The following is a 23,626-nucleotide window of genomic DNA, read 5'->3' as shown; positions in this document are numbered from 1 at the left end:
CTTGCCATTTGGGTGCTCTTGGAGAATGTTAAGACTTGTGTGAGCCACTTTAGATATGTAGTCTAGCTCTCAAAGAGTTCATAATTCTTTTAAAAACTGGTCAGACAACTCTAAGCATGCAAAAGATATTTTCTGTAGCAGTTCTTTTCCCCACTTTTCTATTAGTCATAAAGATTCAAATTGCTTCCTACATTTTCCTTTCGTTCATTTGATACATATTTATTTAGGGCCTATTATGTGCTAGGCACTGAGAATGTAGCAATGAATAGTCATCTACTTCTCTTTGCAGCATATTTCTGTTACCTAAAATCCCACGCATCATACTGGTGCAGAAAGGTTGACATGTAGACTCTTGAAAAAAGAGTCCTGAGGGAAGCAGGAAAGGTTCAGAATTCTGGAACCAAACTGTGTGCCTTCTCTTTAGGCTATCAGTATACAAGAAGGTGGAAAGCAGGGTAAACTGCATCTCTTGTTCTCATTATGTCTATTCCTAAAAATATACAGTGACCATATTTCCTTCAACAACCAACAAAAAAATCTGACTACAAATTCTGACTAATATAAACACATTTGACAAGAATGGATTTTATAAACTGGAACTGTCAGACAAAACCAGGTTATTTGATTAAAGTATTTGGCAATTAGTGATGAAGTTTCATGGACTTCCTTTAAAATTTCCCAAGGGCTTCTCAACATGGGTGGTTTCATCAGCCACTGTCCCCATGTTGGACCCTGAGAGAAAAGAGTATATATGTGCATCTTTGCATTGACTCCATTTGTGGTAGCTTGATTCTCCATCTCGTATTCCCTACCTGTCCAGGGATCAATGGACTTTTCAGTCTTTATCCTACCTGACATCTCAGTAGCATTTGACACTGTTGTTATCTTTCTTCTACTCTTTCCTTGGATTCCATTGCATTTTACGTTTCTGATTATTCTCCTATCTCTTTTTTTTTTTTTTTTTTTTTGCGGTACGCGGGCCTCTCACTGTTGTGGCCTCTCCCGTTGCGGAGCACAGGCTCTGGATGCGCAGGCTCAGCGGCCATGGCTCACGGGCCCAGCTGCTCTGCGGCATGTGGGATATTCCCAGACCGGGGCACAAACCCATGTCCCCGCATCGGCAGGCGGACTCTCAACCACTGTGTCACCAGGGAAGCCCTCTCCTATCTCTTTTGCTTACTCCTTCATGGACCCCTTTATGATCTCCCCTATCTCTGCCCATTCCTTAAATGTTCGTGTTCTTCAGGATCCTCTTCTCATTTCACACACTCTCCTGATTCAGTTTCATCTCAAATATATATACAAATATATACACAAATGTATATTTCAGATAGAATCTCTCCCGAACCCCAAGCCCCAATATCCAACCTCCTGCCGAGTTTCTCCATTTGGACACCCATCAGTCATCTCAATTCCAGCTTTCCAACACTGAACTCTTAATCTTCTCCTGACCTCTCTATCCCATGGCTCCAAACTTGCTTCTCCTCTGTGTTCCCTTTCTCTGGCAATCACACTAACACCCATCCAGTTGCCTACGCCAGACACTTGGTCAACCTCCTTGATTTCTCTTTCTCTGTCACAACTCACATCAAATCAGTCACCAATCCTACATCTTAAAAATATCTTGCTATTCTCATGACTCACCATAGCCATTGTTTCTCCCCTAATTTAAATCACCATTGTTTCTCTCTCAGTTGCCTCTTTGCTGGTCCTCCTGCCTCTCAGTGTGAATCCTTCCAGTCTATTTTACAGACCACAGTCCAGAATAAATTTGCAAAAATGCAATTTTCATCACATCAACCCCTTGTTTAGAACACTTTGTGGTTCCTTTATCATTCAGGACAGGGTTGAAAGTTTTTAATGTGGCTTAAGTGATTGTTTCCTGTGGTTTCATCTCTCCTCTTAAACTCTCTGCTCCAGGTTTTCTAACTATTAATAATTTTACTTCTTGAATATGTCATTCTTTTTCTTTCCACCAGAACTTTGAACCCTCTAGTTAAGGATTCCCTCTAAGAATCCCTCTCAGAGATTCTTCAAAAATTACCTAGTACTGTATACTATTATGTGATCACATGTCTCATGCTTCACCAGTGGGGTGTCTCTAAATAAGCCTGATATTCATACTATGATTTCTTACTACTGACCCTTAAGACAGGTATGTATACAGGTTATGTGGAATTGAACATTACATCTTTGGGGGCGATATCTTTTTTTTAAAAGAATACAAATCATCAGAAATCCCCTGGCGGTCCAGTGGTTAGGACTCTTCAGTTCCAGTGCAGGTTCAATCCCTGGTCGGGGAACTAAGATCCTGCATGCCACGCGGTGTGGCCAAGGAAAAAAAAGTAAAATAAAAAATAAAATAATAAAGTATACAAATCATGAATACAAAATAAGGTATGAAAATGAATATTTATTTAGAACAAGAGAAGAAATCATAACAAATGTACTGGTGCCCTGGAGATTCAGGTGTCTTTTTTCTGAGATCTTGTTAGGCCATTTCCCAGGTACACTTACCTAGAAATGCTTTCTGGTTGTAACCTCGTTTCCCCTCCCCACTCAGGGCACTACAGCTTCCAACAGTAATCAGTTTTCAGAGTAGCCCATACTTGTGAGTGGCTCTGGAACTTTAAATTTATGATAAATCTGTCTCCTCCTTAATAGTTTTTACGTGTCCCAGCCAATGCAAATGCCCATTGGCTTTTTTATTTGTCATTCTGACTAAAGCTTGGAAATCAGAGAATAGGAGCTTGTAGCAAGATATTTCTTAATGTCCTTTTCTGAAGTGTTCAGTAAATTAACTAGGAAATTATTTACTCTGTGTGACATCACATCTCTATCTTCATTTTCTTGTATCTTCTAAGTTAGTGGGTCCCAACCCTGGCTATATGTAGGAATCATTTGGAGAGCTCTTTACAAATATAAATTCTTGGTTCCAGTTATAAACATACTGAGTTAGGCTCTCCCACAGTGAGGCCAAAAATCTGTATTCTTAACAGACTCTGCCGGTGATTCTTATGGAGTCAGTTCAGCACCAATCTAAGAATGGCATTTGGAAACAACTGGTCTAAAGAATTGAAGAAGCCAGGTCAAAGGCCCGACTCATTGAAGAACGAATAGTCTCAATCGGTGGATTAAATTTTCTTCAAACACTTTTATAATACAGAGAATCATTGGTTCTAAGAACCTAGATGGTCTATTGCAGATTTCTAGGACTGCCACATTAGGATAGGACTGCCAACTTATTCTGAAACCTTAACTGATGGGGAAGAGAGAAGAAACACTATGCATTGGCCCAAATTTTTAAAAAAAGACTGGAGCATCACCAATTTTCACTCTGTGAAGTTAAAAGCATGCATTCGTGCATATGGTTGTCCTGTCATCTACTACACAAATGATTTACATGAATTAAAACCAAAATCCAGGAAAAGTTTAAATTTAAGTATCTGAGTAATTCCATCAATTAAAGATGCACTATCAGGCATGTTACAAATATGTAGATTTTATTAGGACAAAGACTTTAATCTATTCCTAATGTTGTTTTATATGTGTATATTATTCTCTTCTCAGAAATAAAAAGACTAGTCAGATATGGCATTTTCACTTTCACAGGACTCATTTCCTCTGAAGGCAAGTGGTTAATTTCTGAAGAGTGTTCATATGGGTGATGTATAACTGTATCATTAGCATTCTCCTTCTTTGAGATCAAATAATATCACTAAGACTTCTAGTTAATTTTTTCTAAAGAAACTTTGTAATGTTTTTAAAAAGAATTGCTTTAGTATTTGTTGTGTGGGATGGAAAGATTTTGGAGACCTTGACTTCTAACTCAGTCTGAGAAAACAATTTCCACATGTCCTATTCTTTTGCTTTGTATGTAGTGAGAAGAAAGAACGAAGCAGTCTTTTCATACTCCTTTGAGTTTAAGATTTGAAAATTTACTTTCTATTTCCTTCAAAAGAGAAACGAGCTACATTAGGTTTTATCTTAAGAATGATGACTATTGTTTTAATAAAAATAACATATGCTCACTATTTTAAAAATTCAAGCAATACAGAAAAGTACAAAGAAGAGAGAAATTAACCTAAAATTATACCACCCAGGAAGAACCATAGCTCTCTATGTGCATATATATAGAGAGAGGGATGGATGGATGATGGATGGATGGATGGATGGATGGAAAATCATTTCATACCCCCAGTCCCTGGAATAGTGTCTGGCTTATAGTAGGTACTCAATAAAAATACAGTAAATGAATGAATTGGATCGAATAATTGATTAAAATAAATGATTTTTTTTTCTGGAACAATACTGCCCAAATTGGAATCTCATTTCTATCACTTAATATGTGTTTGACCTTGAAAAAGACGCTTAACATCTCTGCAACTCAGTTAACTCATCTGTAAAATGGGGATAATAGTACTACTCACCTTCATCAATGACATCCTTAAGTGAAATTGGAGTGTGTGTGTGTGTGTGTCTGTGTGTGCACGCATGCACATGCATGTACAGTGGTGGAAGATACAATGCCTACTAGTAGATTTGGTGTTGACTGCCATGAAGCATGTTAAAGTGCCAGCAGTTTTACCTATCACTGCTTTTGCACCAGCAGTGAACATGCCAACACAGTGAAAATGGCAAATAAAGCTTTCATATCATTATGAAAATAGTCTTGACTACACAGACTCCCTCATTTTGAGAGCCACTTTTCAAACCAACTCTTGCCAAAATAAAATTTAGAGCCAGAGTTATCAGGATATTTAGGCATCTTCTTTCTGTACAACTGCTTTTGGAAGTGGGTGACTCCTTTGTTTCTTTTTGTAGCCACTACTGTACATGAGGCTGCGCCCTTTATTTCGTTGTTGCTTGAACCCGTGGCTGTTATTTTTCTTCATGTTATTACTGGATGAGAGAGATTCTGTGATTGGACTACATTCCCAACACCTTCGTCCATAAGCATAGTTGGGTTTTTGAGTTAATTAAAAATAATCTCATTTTTTTTACTCTTAAGGTCGGGGTTTCTCTTCCATTGAATAGGATTTTGGTCAGCTAAGGTTTAGTCAGGGGAGCAAAAGCACTGTTATGGGATAAGAGACTTATTTAGAACTGTGGTAAATCTAGGGAAGAGAAGAGTCTAGAAGAGAAGTTGGAGGGCCAGATGTGGAGTTACCAATTAGTCAATTTAAGAAGCCACATATGTCTAGTCCCAAAGTAGGAACACGAAGGGGGAATCTTTGTAGAGGTCTATGAAAACTGTTGCCTGTGAATAAACCACAACCTCTGTGGATCCATAGCCAAGCACCTAAGGGTGGATCTGAGCCACTGCTGGTCAACACTGCCAGGAGTCAGTAAGCAAAGCTAGATGTGGGGCAGGAGAGTGAGATGACATGGTGGCACCTGCCACGTATCTCTTCTTCTGTCTCTATACCTGCCTGTGAAAATAGTTCCAGGTGGTTATGACCACTATCTTGTTCCTACCTTCCAAATATGGAGCAAGCCCTGTCTTGGCCAATTCTAACCTGGAAGCATACAAGGAAGGGAGTTCTGGAGAATGGAGTCTGATGTCATGTACTGTCTTTTTTTAAGGTATAAATATTAGATTTATCAAATGATTTTCTAGACAAGAAGTATAAAAAAAGTTTCCAGAGAATTTCGCCACTGTTTTGCAAAAAAAAAATTTTGCAAAAAATTAGGAGAAAATCCCATTAATTTAGATAACTCATGCTATCCACATAGGCTGTATAGCATTGAATGAATCTTTTTTCAAAAGGATTAAAATTCTTAAAACTATAGCCACATGGAAGTTGTCCTTAATTTGCTATACCTAAGGACTGTTTGGTCCATATTCTTCAGATATTATTGTAATTGCAAAAATTTACAGTAATGTATTATTTTTACCATCAGGAAAAAGTTAGCTATAAATTATTATACACACATATATAATACACACATACACAAACCCCATATATACTCATATATGCAGGGTTCTACATGGTCTTTTAACTATATCTAGTGTTCAATAAATATTTCCTATGATTGAAGATTTAAATTAGAACTATATAAGCGTCATGAAACTCTCCTTACAGGTTTCTTTCTAAACAGTGGTTTATAATATTCTTCACTTTCTTTCTTGCTATTTTATTTTCCCACCACAGACATTTTCATTGTACACAATGCATGGTGGCTTAGGTTTAATATATTTTGAAAGCATAAAATACGTTCCATCAGCAACAATGTCCTATTGGTAAAAAAGGGGAGGGGTCTTTGAAGGGGCTTGGATCCATAATTTTGGGAGCAAGTTTTTAAAGGAAATTTTTATATTTCAATTTCTTTCAGAAGAACATCCCTGCTTAGATATTTTTCAAGGAACAAAGTGCTTTCTTTGAGGCTAACTTTGCCAAAATAGAGTCAAAGAATATTGAAATGGAAGTGCTGTTTTTCAGGGTCTCCTGAATATCAGTCAAATGTTCTTTAAAAAAATACTTTATTGAGGAACATTTTACATATTATATAATTCTCTCATTTCAAGTGTACAATTCAATGATTTCTAGTAAATCTGTTTTAGAACATTTCATCACACCAATTAGATCCCATGTGCCCATTTATTCTTTTTTTAAAATTATTTTAAAATTTTTATTTATTTGGCTGTGCCAGGTCTTAGTTGTGGCAGGCGGGATCTTTGTTGCCATGTGTGGGATCTTTTAGTTGTGGCATGCAGGATCCAGTTCCCCAACCAGGGATAGAACCCTGGCCCCCTGCATTGGGAGTGCAAAGTCTTAACCACTGGGCCACCAGGGAAGTCCCTGCCCATTTACTCTTAATCCATCACCATCCCCTGTCCCAGGATACCCCTAAACTACTATCTCCATAGATTTGTGTTCTTTTGATTTCATCTTTTTCTTATATTATGCTGTCTAATAACAACATTTTGTCTTCTGTACTTTTTTTTTTTTTTGCGGTACGCGGGCTTCTCATTGTTGTGGCCTCTCTCGTTGCGGAGCACAGGCTCCGGGCGCACAGGCTCAGCGGCCATGGCTCACAGGCCCAGCCGCTCCGCGGCATGTGGGATCTTCCTGGACCGGGGCTTGAACCCGTGTCCCCTGCATCGGCAGGCGGACTCTCAACGACTGCGCCACCAGGGAAGCCCTCTTCTGTACTTTTATAAATACCATCAACATGAATTTTAACACCTTTTCTGAAGTATAGTAATCTTACCAAAAACACTGTATTTATCCTTTGAAACTGTCTTACAAATGAAAATATACATTCATTCCTGAGCTAATTCAGGTTCATGAAGTATGAGAAAAAATATTTGTGCAACAATTTTTAGTAGGGTATCCCTAACTGATACAACATCCAATTGAATGGGTGTTTACCATTTAGATGAGAAAAACTATTTCACTTCTTAGGATTCATTTATTCCTGATAAAATTGTATATTCCAAATAGAATCAATGCATGCTTTCTTTCAAGTTACAGTTTATTCTCTATTTTGTTAGAAAAACAGAAAGAATTGGTTTCTTCTGGAAATAAAGAAGAAATTTATTCTTTATTTCCATTTATTTCACATGGAGATAAATTTGGATACATATGATATCTAAACAGAAATGTCATTGTTCAAGTTACAAGAGATTTCGTTTCTATTAGATCAGAGAATGGAAAACCTATCCAATAATCCCAAGAGCTACAATTTTACACACTTAAATTCAAAATTCCCACAGGGGACTTCCTGGTGGCGCAGTGGTTAAGAATCCGCCTGCCAGTGTAGGGGACACGGGTTCAAGCCCTGGTCCGGGAAGATCCCACATGCCCTGGAGCAACTAAGCCCATGAGCCACAACTGCTGAGCCTGTGTGCCACAACTACTGAAGCCCACGTGCCTAGAGCCCATGCTCCGCAACAAGAGAAGCCACTGCAGTGAGAAGCCAGTGCACCGCAATGAAGAAAACCCCTGCTCACTGCAAAAGCCCACGCAATGAAGACCCAACACAGCCAAAAATAAATAAATTTAAAAAAAAATTCCCACAGGATTTCTTATAGCCTGTGCTGATTGTGCTCATGGGCTCAGATAAAGCCCAAAAGTATGAATTGAAAATATGAGAATACTAATTTCCATAAATAAAAAATAGAGCAATTTAAATGCAATGATATATTCATTTCAGAAGCTTATGTTTTGGTCGTAAGATCAATGTAAAATGAAGATTCATGCTGAAACTTGATCATTTTTCATCAGGATGGTTCATCATTTGAAATATGTGTCATTTGAAAAAAATATTAGAATATATTAAAGGCATGTGAAAAGATACGAGTTTGTTTCTCATCCTATTCAGCTATAAATTAGCTTTGGAGGGGCTTTCTATTATTCTGTCAACTGATACTGAATTCTCTCTACTTTTCTAAACTGCTAACACTATAAAATAACAAAATCTATTCACCTGTGAAATCATGTAATTTTAGAATTGTAAGGAGCCTTACAGATTTTGCTACTTAATGTGTGGTCCATGGACCAGCAGCCTCAGCATCATCTGAGAAATTTTATTAAGTGCAGAATCTCAGACCAGCACAGACCTACTGAATCAAAATCTGCATTTGCACAGAGCAAAAGTTTTTAATTTTGATGAAGTCTAATTTATTAATTTTCCTATTATGAATCATGCTTTTGGTACCAAGTCTAAGAGAACTCTTTGTCTAGCCTTAGGTCTCAAAGATTTTCACCTATGTTTTTACTAAAATTTTTATAGTTTTACATCTTACATTTAAGTCTGTGATCCATTTTGAGTCAATTTTTGAATAAAGTATGAAACTTAGTTCTAGGTTAATTTTTTTGCCTATGGATGTCAATTGCTCCTGCATCATTTGCTAAAAAGCCTATTGAATTGGTTTTGCACCTTTGTCAAAAAGCAGTTGGGTATATTTGTGTGGGTCTACTACTTCTGGGTTCTCTATTCTATTCCATTGACCTATGTGTATATCCCTCCACCAATAACACAGTCTTGATTTTTGTAGCTATATTGAAGTTAGGTAGATTGATTACTCCCACTATATTCATTTTTTTTCAAAATAACTTCACAATTCTGTTCATTTGTCTTTTCATATTCATTTTAGAATAAACATGTCTGTATCTGCAAAAAAAATCTTGATGGAATTTTATTGGGAAGTGCATTAAATCTATATATCTATTTGGGGAAAACTGACACTTTTACTATAATGAGTCTTTCAGTCCATGTACGTGTTATGTCTCTCCTTTTATTTAGAACTTCTTTGATTTCTTTCATGAGTCATGTAGTTTCCAGCATGTAAGTTCTACATAGGTTTTGTTAGACTAACATGTATTTCACTTTTTTGAGCAATTGTAAATAGTACTGTAATTTCCAATTTTCACATCCATACATTCATTTGCTAGTATATAGAAATAGAAATGACTTTGTATGTTTAACTTGCAGGCAACCTTGATTAGCTCATTTATTAGTTCTAGGAGTTTTTGTAGATTCCTTGGGGTTTTCTGCTTAAACCAATGTAATCTAAGTACTGACAGTTTTAGTTCTTCCTTTTCTTGACTTATTGCACTGACTGGAACTTCCAGCACTATGTTGAGCAGAAGTGGTAAAAACTGACATCCTTGCCTTATCCCTGGCTCTTAAGAGTAAGAAGTCTCTTACCATTAAGTGTAACGTTAGCTATAGGGTTTTTATAGATGCTCTTTATCAAGGAAAGGAACTTACTCTTGATCTTACTTTTCTTTTATCATGAATGGATGTTGAATTTTGTCGAATAGTTTTTCTGCATCAATTCATATAATCATGTGATTTTTCTTCTTTAGCCTATTAATATGGTGGGTCACATCAACCTATTCTGGAATATTGAAACTAGCCTTGCATTTGGAATAAACCCCACTTAATCATGAAGTTTAATTCTTTTTATTGACTGCTTAATGCCACTTGCTAATATTTGTTAAGAATGTTTGCATTTATATTAATGAGTTATAGCTCTCTGTAGTTTTCTTTTTTGGATTATCTCTGTTTAGTTTTAGTGTCAGGGCAAAATTTTAAATCATTATAAAATGACTAGGAGATGAAGACTGTTAAAGTAGCATTAAATTATCAACATCCTCCTAAGCTCCTTATCTCAACTACTAGTACTAGACACTAGCAATAGAATCTCAAAAACATCGTGGTTTCCTGTCTCTTACCTCACCAAAGTAGCTAATAGTTATGGAGCACTTAACTTTGTGTGAGGCACTCAGCTAATCATTTTACATTCATTAACTCATTTATTCTTCATATTTTGCAAATGAAACAGCTGAGGCTTAGGTAAGGATTACAAAGACAGTGACTCGACAGAGTTCAAAGACAGGTATACGTGACTCCATAGCCGTATTTCACCAGGACCCTCCACAATCTCAAGAGTTTTGCCTATGCAATTCCCCTATAGTCCATCCCACATATGTGTTTCTACTACCAGTACTGAAGTTCAGATTCCCTTTTCTTTTGTACACAATGATTTTTAAAACTACCTAATTGGTCTCCCTACCACCACACTCTTCTTCCCCAATCTGTATTTCACAGGCTACCCAATTATCATGTTAGACCAGAAGAGGCATAGCAGAAAGCATATGGAATCTGAGATGAGTATATATCACAATTCAAAACTTAACTTCCTATGTAACCTAAGCAAGTTAATTAACCTCTTCACACCTCAATTTATTTATCTATAAAATGAAAATAACTTCACCTTCCTTATGGAGTATTATATTAAATTAGATTTCACATGTAAAGTGTCAAGATGAAGCGCCTGTACATAGTAGACCTTCCATATATCTTAATTTCCTTCCTTTTGATAAACAAAAATAGGTGGTTCCTGCTTGCCTATGGGATACAATCAGAACTTGTTATCCTGGTGGACAGGGCTCTTGGCCCTGGGCCCAAACTCTGTTTCCAGTCTCATTTCCCTCGACTATGTCATTTCCCCCAAATTCCAATTGCGTTTGTTCTTACTGTTCCCTCATCCTGGATTACATTTTTCCTACTTTTCTGCCAACTGAAGTTATCTTTTAGGACCCTATTTAGAAACCATTTTCTTTTTTTCAGTTTGGAATATGGCATTTGACTTTATTCTTGACAACGTTCAGGTGGTTTTACAACCATCTTGTGGAAGCACATTAAAGTTACATAAATATTACCAGGGAGCCTGGTGCTCTTCACTTGCTGTGCCGTAAGTGCTTGTGAGATATTTGCAAAGTGCATGATAGTAATGCTCTGAGTTTTCTAATTTTAAATTTCTTTTTCAGCCAAGCGTTTTGTACATGTATTTTCAGTAAGTGCCAAATATGTCAGTATTGCATGTAAATAATTGTGGTGGGGTTTTTTGTTTTGTTTGGTTTGGTTTGGTTGGTTGGTTGGTTTTTTGGCTGCACTGAGTGGCTTGCAGGATCTTAGTTCCCCAACCAGGGAGCCTGGGCCCACAGCAGTGAAAGCACGGAGTCCTAACCACTTGACCACCAGGGAATTCCTTTTTTTTTTTTTTTGTCTTATAATTGTGTTAATTCTTTTACTGTAGCATAGATTCTAGTTACAAAATGTTTGTTTATAAAGTTTTATGGATTTTTACAGTCAAGTATAGAAATGCTTTTCTTAAAGATCTTCTCTAAATACTCCCTTCACTTCCTAAAGTGAATAAATCCCCCTTCTCCCTTGTTCCCACATGACATCGCAGGTTTCAGCTGGATTAGAAGAGTGAGGTGTTATTCATGTTTTATTCCCTAACACTACGCCTTGAAGTAGCAAAACAGCTAAAAACAGGGGGCTTAAAACAGATAATCCTGGATTTGGATTTGACTATGCCATTTACTAACTGGAGTTACCTCCCTATGACTCAGTTATGTCCTCTATAAAATTGGGGTGATGAGTGTCTCTATTTAATAAGGTTGATGTGAAAATTAAATAAGAAAATGTATATAAAGTGCTTTAGTAAGAAGTCTGATATATGGGCTGTGTTCAGCAGATCAGTAAATATTTGTTATGATGAATATCAATCCTAAATCTGTCACTCAGTTGTGAGACTTTTCATCACTAACAAGGCAAATCTTAATTTATAGCTCGAAGGTCTGTGAGAATTAAATGGGAAATGTGTTAAAATACCTAATATTTTCCATGCCACATAATAGGACCTTTATAGAGGCCCTTATTTTCTCACTCTTACTCTTTTCTTTAAGCAATTCATGTATGTTCTTCTTTTTGGTTTACTAAAGATTTAAATGAAGGCGACAGGATGACACAAGGACTATTTGGGGACTTGAATATATGAAAATATAGTAATCACACAGTTTTAAATAAAATTCCAAAAGTAAATTATTAAAAGTCTAGTTTATTGTTTTTCTTACAAAGTTCTCACTCTCCCTGCTATTTTTTTGTGTCCCTATCTCTTCTCCTCCAAGCTCTCTTAGATGGTCTGCTTGACTTAATTCCTCAATGTCTGTACTTTTTGATGCCTGAAAGTCACCTAAATCACATAAAGATCATCTATATGATTTTAATTTAGATTAAAATTGTCAGTCACTTGGATTATTCATGACTTAGTGATAGAATTCTAGCTTCCTGGATAGAAAACCCATGATCCACCATCCCTGGCTAAAGCAGATTTCTTTCAAAGTAACAACATGGTGCAGTGGGAAGAGCATTTAGCTGGGAGTTAAGACACCTGAGTCCTGGTGCCAGTCCTACTACTATTACCTGTGTGACCCTGGGCCGGTAGTTTCACCTCTCTGGCTGTCAGTTCTCCCTTTATAAAATGGTCTCTGGTGAGTCAGTCCTATGATCCTACATGCTGTAATACATCTTTCATAAATTGAATGATTCAGATAATCAACAGAAACTTCACCTGTTAGGAGAGATATTTTGGAGCAACTCTTTTATATTATAATTTCACCCTGATTTCACTTAGAGGCTTATAGTGAAGAAACAAAAAGTTCATTATGCTCAAGGTCAGTTAGTCTGAATCAAATATCACAGCAGATTATTTGTGCTAATGTGTTTACATGGCATGATCTCTCCTTCTGAAGCATTTCTGAGGTTTTGAAAAACGCTTTTCATTTTCAAATAAAAAAGCTCCCAGCCACCTACACTCAGGAATACAGCAATAATGGATTGGCACTATTCCTGACAGCATATGCTAATTCATAGGCTTTTAAATGGAAAGAAAGCAGAGACTACGAAATGAGTAGTTTTATGTTCTCTGAATCTACCATTTTTTATCATGCAATCAACTTTCACATACAATTCAGTCCCTCAATATCCTATTTTATTTTCAAAAAAGAATATGTTCCGGGCTTCCCTGGTGGCGCAGTGGTTGAGAGTCCGCCTGCCAATGCAGGGGACACGGGTTCGTGCCCCGGTCCAGGAAGAGCCCACATGCCGTGGAGCGGCTGGGCCCGTGAGCCATGGCCACTGAGCCTGCGCGTCCAGAGCCTGTGCTCCGCAACGGGAGAGGCCACAACAGTAAGAGGCCACAACAGTGAGAGGCCCACGTACTGCAAAAAAAAAAAAAAAAAAGAATACGTTCCAATATGACGTTCTGATGCACTTGTAAGTATCATCAGGTATTATATAGGGCTGTTAAAATAAAAATAGATAAATTTTAAACAATAATACAGGTGTCCCCTGCTTTTCGAAAATTCACTTTTATTCCACTTCGCTTTTACGAAAGACCTACATTAGAACCAGTTTTCGCTAACTGAAAGAAATCCAAAGAGGATTTTTGCTTTAAATAAGAGAGGCAAAAAGTGAAAATAACATTCAGTTTTTGATTTGCAACAAGCCTTTATAGAAGCAGTGCACACCCAGAGCTGCGAGAATCGCAGCACTCAGCTCCTTCTCTGGAAAATATACTCAGCATCTCGGCATCAAGCCGCCATAGCTTTGAACCGTGTCTATGAGCATCTGTGCTTTATCTCAATTAATTTTGTGCATCTATTGGCAAGATGTGTCCTAGGGTAATTGCTTCTTCACTTTACGCCATTTTAGCTTATGTAAATTTTCACCCGAACACTCTACTTTCAGACAGCAAGGGAAACCTGTATTTTTAAAAATTGATCTTACGTTTTGTGCTTTAGAAAGTTAAGATAAATAAGGTCCTATTGTATAGCACAGGGAACTTTATTCAATATCCTGATAAACCATAATGGAAAAAATTTTTTAAAAGAATGTGTATATATGTATAACTGAATCACTCTGCTGTACAGCAGAAATTAACACAACATTGTAAATCAACTATACTTCAAAAAAAAAGTTAAGATATGGAATCTAAAAACTCTACAAAGTCAATGCTGCAGATTCATTCATTCCTGCACACATTTATTCACTCAACAAATATTTTTTGAGGGGCTCTGATGTGCCAGCCGCTCTTAGAGATAGCAGTAGCAGAAAAAATAAAGATCAACAAGGAAATGTTCCCTTCCTTTGAGGAGATTACATTCTATGTGGATTTGACAGAAATTCCACATAGTTCCAGTCTCCACAGGAAAATAGGCAGTTGTAGGGCTTTGCAAAATGTGTATACGCATATGTATTTTTGTGCCTCTTTTCATAAAACATTGTATTAGTTTCCTAGGGCAGCTGTAACAAGTTGGATATCTTAAACAACAGAAATCTATTGACTCACATTTCTGGAGGCCAGAAATCCAAAATCAAGGTGTCAGCAGGGCCATGTTCCTCTGAGGCTCTAGAGGAGGATTCTGTCTTGGTTCATGACAGCATGACTCCAAATGCTGTCTTCTTCTTCACATGTCCATCTTCCCTATGTGAGTCTATGTCCAAATTTCTTTTTTCTTAAAAGAACACCAGTTATTGGGATTAAGGCTCACTCTAATCCAGTATGACTTCATCCTAATTTGAGTACATCTGCAAAGATGTTATTTCCAAATAAGGTCATATTCACAGGTCATGGGTGGATATGAATTTTGGAGGGGATGCTATTCAACCCAGTACAAAAATCAAGATAAATTAAACCAAATATTAACAGTCTTTTGTATTATCTCCTTCTTACAATTAATTTTCTCTTAGGATTTTATTGCTTTTTATTTTAGTCCCTTTTTGAAATTGTTTTTGAACTTTTAGAATGGTTTGTAAACCTGTGGGCTGAACTGTAGTTTGTGACTCAAGATCTATAGTATTTCTCTTTTTTTTTTTCCTGAAGTGGAATTCTTTGTTTATTTGAACTCAGTGTTTACATTGACATCTTGTTGGACTCAAATGTTTATAGTAGTTTTTCCAGTAAAATTAGTGAGGAGACTCACTAATGTAATGTAGTGACTCATTACAGACCCTAGCCACTTTGAGAGTGCTATAAATTTGCGCCTGCCTAGGATCAGAGGGTCCTTTTCCTTTCTAATAATTAAAAAATTTTATTTTTCTTGTTGTCTACACTTTTAAAATGTGAATGGAAAATAAGCTGTACCCCAATGGGGACTCTCATTCTAACCAACCAAACTGTTAAGGCAAAATTTTGAGACAGTACCCTTCATCCAGCTTGTCTCCTCTCTCCTGACCTAAAACTAGCATAAACCCCATATGCAACACAAACCCCAAATGTAGCACAAACCCCCAAAGCAGCACAAACCCCAATCTGACTACCTAATTGAACCCTGAGGCTGATTACTATCATAGGCATCATCCTACCCTTGTAGTCTAGATTTCTTTCTAATGATATTTTCCACTCTCTGCCTCTTCTACTACCTAATCAACTTCCATGAGCAAAATCATCAAATAATTTAAAAATAAAACTCAAAATCCTCCCTCCAGGGCTTCCCTGGTGGCACAGTGGTTAAGAATCTGCCTGCCAATGCAGAGGACACGGGTTCGAGCCCTGGTCCGGGAAGATCCCACGTGCCGCGGAGCAACTAAGCCCGCGTGCCACAACTACTGAGCCCATGCGCCACAACAACTGAAGCCTGTGTGCCTAGAGCCCGCACACCGCAATGAAGAGTAGCCCCCACTCGCCGCAACTAAAAGAAAGCCTGCGTGCGGCAACGAGAACCCGATGCAGCCAAAAATTAAAAAAAAAAATCCTCCCTCCCATCCACTTACAGAGAAAAGAATTGTTTGGTATGTAGCCTTTCAAACCTTTTCTATGACTATAGTATACAGGTGTGCTTGTGTCTGTGTATTTTTTATTCCTATACATGTGTAATTTTCTGGGTTGATTTCTGGTGTTTTCCTGGGTGTTTTTCTGCAAGAAAACTAGATTATACCATACATATTACTTTGTAATTTGCTTTTGTAACTTAAAATGTATTGAAATTATTTTACCCAGGCACAACTCATAGTTTCACCTCATTCTTTCAAGATAGTTTTCCAGTATATTACTGTATGATAATTCATTCAACTATTTTCTGAATGATGGACATTTAGGGTATTTCTACTTTACAATAGTACTGAAATAGACATTACTATGGGTTGAATATCTGGTGGTGGAATTGACTCACAGAAATAGGATTGCTGGTAAGTATATGTAGTTTTTATTTTATAGTCAAATACAATCAAAATACACTTGAAAGATGGCATCTTTTTTTTTCTTTTTCTTGGTTTTTAATTTTTTTTGATGGAGGGCAATCTGAGATGCTAAAAATGATCAAGTGTTTTTACTTACACCTTTTTTTGATTATCAGTGAAATTGCATATCTTTTCATATGTTTATTCTCCATTTACATTTCTTCCTTTAATTGCTTTGCTCACTTCCTATTTCCACTTTCCTACTGGGATGTTTATCTTATTGATTTTGGAGAAAGTCTCCATATTATGGCTATTAAACTTTGTTTTATGCACACTACAAATATTGTCTCCCAGGCTGCCACTTGTGTTTTACCATTGCTTTCAGCATGTATTTCTATACAGATATTTTTAATTTTTCTGCAATCAAATCTGTCTATCTTGTACTTTGTCATTTCTGATTTTCATTCCTGATTTGGAAAGGTCTTCTTCACTCAGGATTTTAAAAGAATTATTAAGACTCAAGAAATCATTTTTGCATATAACATGAAAAGTGGTCTAACTTAATTTTGTAATGAATAGCCAATAATATGTAAAAGCTCACGTAAATCCTTATTTTGAAATGCTATCTTCATGATATACTATGTCTGGTTTCTTGACTCTGCTTGATTGATCAAATCTTGCCATTAACACCCTGTCTTAATTACATAGCTTCATATTATATTTGCAAAGTCACCTCATTAGTCTGTTTCCTCATTTCTTGGTTATCCATAAGCATTTACTCTTGCAAGTAAATCTTAGAAGAAATTTTCCAAGTTCTAAAATAAAATTCCATTGGAATTTTTATTAAAATTGTATTAAACCAATAAAGTAAAAGAAAATTGCCATATTTACAATATAGAGTTTTCCCACGTGGAAACATTGTTTCTTTTGTCTCCTATTTATTTCCAACTTTTTTTTTCAGGCCTCCTTTTCCCTCACTCCACTTAGGTTAGGTGCTTTTATTCCATATTCTCACAATACTCCAGCCTGGGTCTATTGTAGCACAAATCACAGGGAAATGCAATTGTTTATAAGCTTCAGTATTTCTGCATTCTATGGGCTCTTAAGATATGAGAGCCTCTTCATTCCACTGCTATAGACCTACCAGCTAATCAAGTCCTAGCATATAACAGTGGTTCAATTCTTCTGTTCTCCTAGCTTCTAATCTCTCTCCATTTTAGTCCTCCTTCCATATCCTGAAAGAGGTGGAAAATCCTGTTGATTTTACTCAAATTCTGTCAGCTCCCTCCCTAAATCTCTATTACTGCTCCGTTAGTTCAAGCTCCATTTTCCCTCACCCAGAGCAATGTTTCTCTAACTTAAATAATAGACAAGAGAAAAGAGAAAAAATTTTATAAACCTCATTGTCAAATCAAATTTTATGATTTTGCTTAAAGACATACAAACAAAATTTGTTGTAAACACCTTACGCTTGTACTTCTTATACAAATCTAAAACCAAAACAATTTATACATTAAATACTTTCATAACCAGTAAAATTAAAATAACTGAATTAGCTTAAAATGACAGTACTGTTTTCCTGAAACTAACCTTCCAATTTTGAATTAAGAGTATAAAATATGCTCAGATCTATTTCTATATAATCTGTCTCTGTGTTTTTACTTCTATGACTCTCAATCATAGTCTTTTGAATGTTTCACAAAATAATTTTTATAACTCAGCACTCTGTGTGCCATTTCAGAATAATCAGACTTCATACTTAGCTAAGCTCTGGCACTATGCAGCTCTCAGTTGCCGATTTTAATGAGCTGTCATTTGATAACTCAGTAAAGCTTGTTTTTTCATTTGAAGATGAGGTTAGCATGGGGGAGCTATTGAAATCTGCAATATTTGGATGTATAAAATCAGATGCAAAAAAAATCACATTTGCTTTTGCTTTTATATTAACTGCTCATCAGTGATGCAAGTTGGTACATATAAAAATATGGTTATGCTGTTGATCCTACAGTGAAAGTTCTTTTAAAAAAATATGCCAAGGGCTTCCCTGGTGGCACAGTGGTTGAGAGTCCACCTGCCGATGTAGGGGATACGGGTTCGTGCCCTGGTCCAGGAAGATCCCACATGCCATGGAGCGGCTGGGCCCGTGAGCCATGGACGCTGAGCATGAGCGTCCGGAGCCTGTGCTCCACAACGGGAGAGGCCACAACAGTGAGAGGTCCGTGTACCGCAAAAAAAAAATATGTATATATGCCAATACTGCTGGGTGCTGATAACTTAGTTTTCTCATCTCGTCTTTTTTAAACTAGCATACTCCATAGGGCTTTGTTTGTATAGCGTACCATGCCAAAGAGAAAACTTATGAACAATTTTTAAAGTACTGATTAGGGATGTTTTTTCTCCTTGCAATAAAGTATAATGTAAGGAGGTCAGCTTTCAGGTTAACTAGCTCTCAGAATAAAGAAGGCTGTACTTAAAATTCACATTATTAAATTACAGTCAAATTTTCTGATTAAATAATGTCTTGGTAAATTTTGTTTTAAAAAAGAAACAGAAGTTTCTGACTTTTTCTCAGGATGGAAAGTTTTTAGGTTCGTCCTTAAACTCATGATTTATTACTCAGAAAGCAAGGCTCTAAAACTGTTGATCTTTTCTTGATTCTTAAGATCAATTTCAAATGCCACCCCTACATGAAATCTCTCTGTCAGAGGTGGTCATTCCTTGAACACCTTTGAGCTTGGTTCCTAGCTCTATTACTATAGTTAGAGATGAAATTTTTACTTTCTTACCTGTCTTTCCCACCCAACCATCTGTGAGGTCTTTGAATGCATCCAGTGCAAGCTTAGAAACTTGCAGATAATATTCAGAAAATGTTGAATGAATGATGAATAAAAAATAAATGAAGGCACTCCTCCTTTACCAAAAGCACTCAAACAATGCTCTCGTATGGTAATGAAATTAAGTATTTTCCCTCTGTCTCTTTTGCTTCAGTCAACTTCACACAAGTGAAGTTGGTCAAGTTCTGCCTCAGCAGAAGGGCAAACTGATATTTATGCTGTAAGTTTTCAAAGTTTATGGCCCTTTAGGGTGCAAGGCCCTAAATGTAGGTCCCCAGGTCCCTTTATGGATAAACAGAATTGAAGCCTACTCCATAGGGAATAACTGGGAAAGACTAGTGCAATGTCTCACACATCCTAGACTATATTTTTCTTGGTCCCGAAATTCAGTGGGTGTGGCATGAAGCCACCTGAACGAAGCTCATGATGTATCCTCCCTTAAAATTTCCCTAAGTAGGGCTTCCCTGGTGGCGCAGTGGTTGAGAGTCCACCTGCCGATGCAGGGGACACGGGTTCGTGACCCGGTCCGGGAAGATCCCACATGCTGCGGAGCAGCTGGGCCCGTGAGCTATGGCCGCTGAGCCTGCGCGTCCGGAGCCTGCACGTCCGGAGCCTGTGCTCCACGACGGGAGAGGCCACAACAGTGAGAGGCCCGCGTACCACAAAAAAAAAAAAAAAAAAAATTTCCCTAAGTAGATGAGAATACAAACTGTTCTTTAATGTGGGACCCTGGTCCTAGGCTTTCTCTAGCTACTCTTAGGTCCAGATACAAAATGCCCATGGAAAATAGCGTGACCAACCGTCCTGGTTTCCCTGGGACTGAGAGGCTTCCTGGGATGCAGGAATTTCAGTGCTAAAACTGGGACGGTCACAGGCCAACTGGGAAGGGTGATCATCCTAAATTGGCAAAACATTAAGAGCCCTCACGCCCATTCCCCTGGTGGAAGGACACATTTAAGCCAATCCAGTGAGTAATTCCACGCTTTACAGATGGTGGGCACACGTATAAAAAGTGTCTGTTAACCACCCCTCCCCTCACCTTTTCTTTCTGGGCTACAGCATTTCTTTAGTTACAGCAATGGATCTTGAATCTCACCACGCAACAGAATCACCTAGAGGGCTTGTTATAACACAGGCTGCTGAACCCCACCCCTAGCGTTTCTAATTCGGTAGGCCTGGGGTAGGACTCAAAAATCGCATTTCTTATAAATTACCAGGTGGTACAGATAATGCTGGTCTGGGGATCTAGCTTTTAGCACCACTGCTCTAAGGTTGGCATATTACTGCCTTCTTCTGAAACTAACATGTAATCAAAAAGAGTCAACTGAAAGTATGAAGGTATGGATCAACAATATAAAGCACAGACTATCATAAGAATTAGTCTTCATTTCTTAAGCAGTTCTCAGTGGGGAGTACAATTTAAAAACAAAATTTTAATACTTCTAAATATAATATAAAAGTTTTGCAGGGATGTGAGGGCATTCTCTATTACTGGGTTTACTTTAGTGACTGTGATTGCTCTGTGGAAAAGTAAGCACACCGTACCACACAGTTCTGGTGACATTTGGTTCCTCTTCTGTGTGCTCAAACCTACAGTCGAAATATTCTTTGTATTTCATTTGAACCATAGTTTCACAGGTGTCACTCTCTCTGGCATACTAAACAGGAAAAAAAAGTGCATTTTGATAACACATTCTGCATTTCTTTCAACCTATATGAAAGCTTTTTAATGTAACTGAACATGTTACAAAAATATAAAAGCAATTCCAGAGTGTAAATATGAATTCGATTTTATGCCCATATTCTGCCCATCTCCTGCTGGCCACAGTACACAAATTGTGCCTTAAACTGTGGAAATATGTCTCTTTATCATCAAAGATAGGTTTCTGACTGCCCTCATTTAGATGTAGTATTTGACCTAGGAGAAACTAAGCTACAGAGCTTTGATGACAGAATTTCAGTCCCATGTCTGTAAAAGGTTTCTATGGAATTGGGTTTGAAATAGAAAAACGTTACCATTTTGATGAATAAAATGAATTACTAAATGGTCCAATCTCAGACACCAGTTTTCAATAATAACCATTTTGTTTTTGTCCCCAGCGTTCCGGTGGTGCCCTGGCCATTCCCCTGTGTGCATTTCAGGGGACCGTGTCTCTCCAAGCCCCAACCGGGAAAACCCTCTCTCTTTCTACCTATGAGGTGAGCACAGAAGGACAAAAAATAACCCCAGCCTCTAAGAAAATAGAAGTCTATCGATCCAAAAGTGTTGGCCATGAACCAAACTCAGAAGACTCTCCCTCCACATTTGCGGACACCAGCGTGAAAATACACTTGGAGGTTCTTGAAATTTGTGATAATGAAGAGGCCTTGGACACGGTGTCAATTATTAGCAACATCAGCCAGTCCTCCACACAGGTCAGATCTCCTTCCCTACGCTACTCACGGAAAGAAAACAGATTTGTTTCGTGTGATTTAGGGGAAACAGCCTCATATTCTCTCTTTTTACCCACAAGTAATCCTGATGGTGATATCAACATCTCCATTCCAGACACTGTTGAAGCACACAGGCAGAACAGTAAAAGGCAGAGCCAAGAGAGGGATGGCTACCAGGAGGAAATCCAGTTGTTAAATAAAGCTTACAGGAAAAGAGAAGAAGAAAGCAAGGATAACTAGTGATCCTTTGGCCTAATAAAGGCAAGAACGGCTCTGCAACTTCAAACTACTAAACTAACACCGTTGTTCTGAGGCTATTTGATTTCCTTTTTTTTTTTTTTTTTTTTTTGCGGTACGCGGGCCTCTCATTGTTGTGGCCTCTCCCGTTGCGGAGCACAGGCTCTGGACGCGCAGGCTCAGCGGCCATGGCTCACGGGCCCAGCCGCTCCGCGGCATGTAGGATCTTCCCAGACTGGGGCACGAACCCGTGTCCCCTGCATTGGCAGGCGGACTCTCAACCACTACGCCACCAGGGAAGCCCTGATTTCCTTTTTTATTTGTTGGTTTACATAAGCTTTACAGACTTAATAGTTAATTATTTTTAGTGCAAACAGCTGGAACTAGTGCAAACACTTGAGTGCTTTTGAAGTGCTACAGATCGCACACTGTGGCAATTATAAGATTCTGTTTCTCATCTGATTTCTAAAAACCTTTTCTAAATCAAACCTTGGTCTTGTTTACTAATGTTTTCGCCTACGTTTGTCAACCTCAGAGTAAACAGAAAATTGTATAAGCTCAATGAATATACTGTTCTCATGCATGTGTTTCTACACATAAAGTTGGCCTTTACAGCAAGGGGAAAAATATTTTGGGAATGGAAGAAATGTAGCAAAACTCTGAGTTGTATTTGAAGAGGCTTGCCTAAATGTGGCTAGCAAAGCAAGCTTATTATTACAGTTACTGCTTTAGCTTTACACTGATGTCTAGGAAATATACTCCTGTATAAAATGACAAATTAGCCTCCAACTTTGAAACATGCATGTCCCTAGTCTGTAAATAGTTGTTCCCTTCATGTCTGTAAAATACAAATTGTTTACTGAATTTTTTTTCTTTCTCTCTTAAATATGAGGGTTTTCCTTTCACCTTTTCAGTATGTTGACTGCTCTTAAAACAGATATGTTTTGTATGTTAGAAGTAGAATTGGAAGTAGCTCTTAAACATATTGGAAAAGTTTGTAGATGTATACTTACCATTTCTAGAATCCTTTTGTTTATTTGAACAGAAACTAGGGAAAAACACTAAGATTAAGTTCTGTGAGGTGCACCCAAGTAGACTAAAAAACTTCTGGGCAGAGCAGAAGGAAAATCCTCTAAGTCCAAACAAAAGTATCTGTTTCTAAAGCAGCAGATATGGCAAACCTTCTTCACCACTCTTCACCACTTCAAGAGTGGTGAAGAAAATTTTAGTTCACACATTATTCTAAGTTTAGGTGCTTTTTCATTTCCTTCCCAAAGATATGTGTATCTCAGCAAAGAAACAATTCAATATACTTTATTAAGTGATTGTGAGGTATACATATCAAGATTAATTTTAAATGTTACATTGCAAAAATGCAGATATCACCTTGTCAGAATATTAGTAATGTATATTTCAAAAAAAAATTAGTAAGTGATTTTTCCTCAAATTGCTTTATTCTGATCTTTCTGTAAACATATATTAAATGTATTACCTAAATGTTTATTTTCCAAAGTTATTGAGTTGACATTTTACGTTTTAAACTTTGTACACTCTCAACTCACATATCTTAGTTATTATTTACAGACTGAGTGAATTATTTTTTAAATGATTTATTCTGCTTTCTATTTCATTATATTGAA

At 37.3% G+C, this 23,626-nt stretch overlaps 1 protein-coding gene across 1 annotated transcript in view; it reads left to right on the top strand.

Moving 5' to 3' along the window:
• Nucleotides 1-22,079, top strand: part of GPR149 (G protein-coupled receptor 149) — a gene marked incomplete at its 5' end in the record, with an annotated part of 71,636 nt that extends 49,557 nt beyond the window's left edge. The window contains one exon of the mRNA XM_082625492.1: nucleotides 21,417-22,079. Within this exon, the coding sequence (XP_082481618.1) occupies nucleotides 21,417-21,989 (573 nt within the window). The 3' untranslated portion in view covers nucleotides 21,990-22,079. The remainder of the gene's footprint in view (nucleotides 1-21,416) is intronic.
• Nucleotides 22,080-23,626: the final 1,547 nt, after the last annotated feature.

This window comes from Mesoplodon mirus (genome assembly GCF_964341445.2).
Source record: "Mesoplodon mirus genome assembly, chromosome: 6".
Lineage (NCBI taxonomy): Eukaryota > Metazoa > Chordata > Mammalia > Artiodactyla > Ziphiidae > Mesoplodon > Mesoplodon mirus.
Note: the sequence above shows the minus strand (reverse complement) of the source record. Positions and strands in the feature narration are given on the sequence as shown.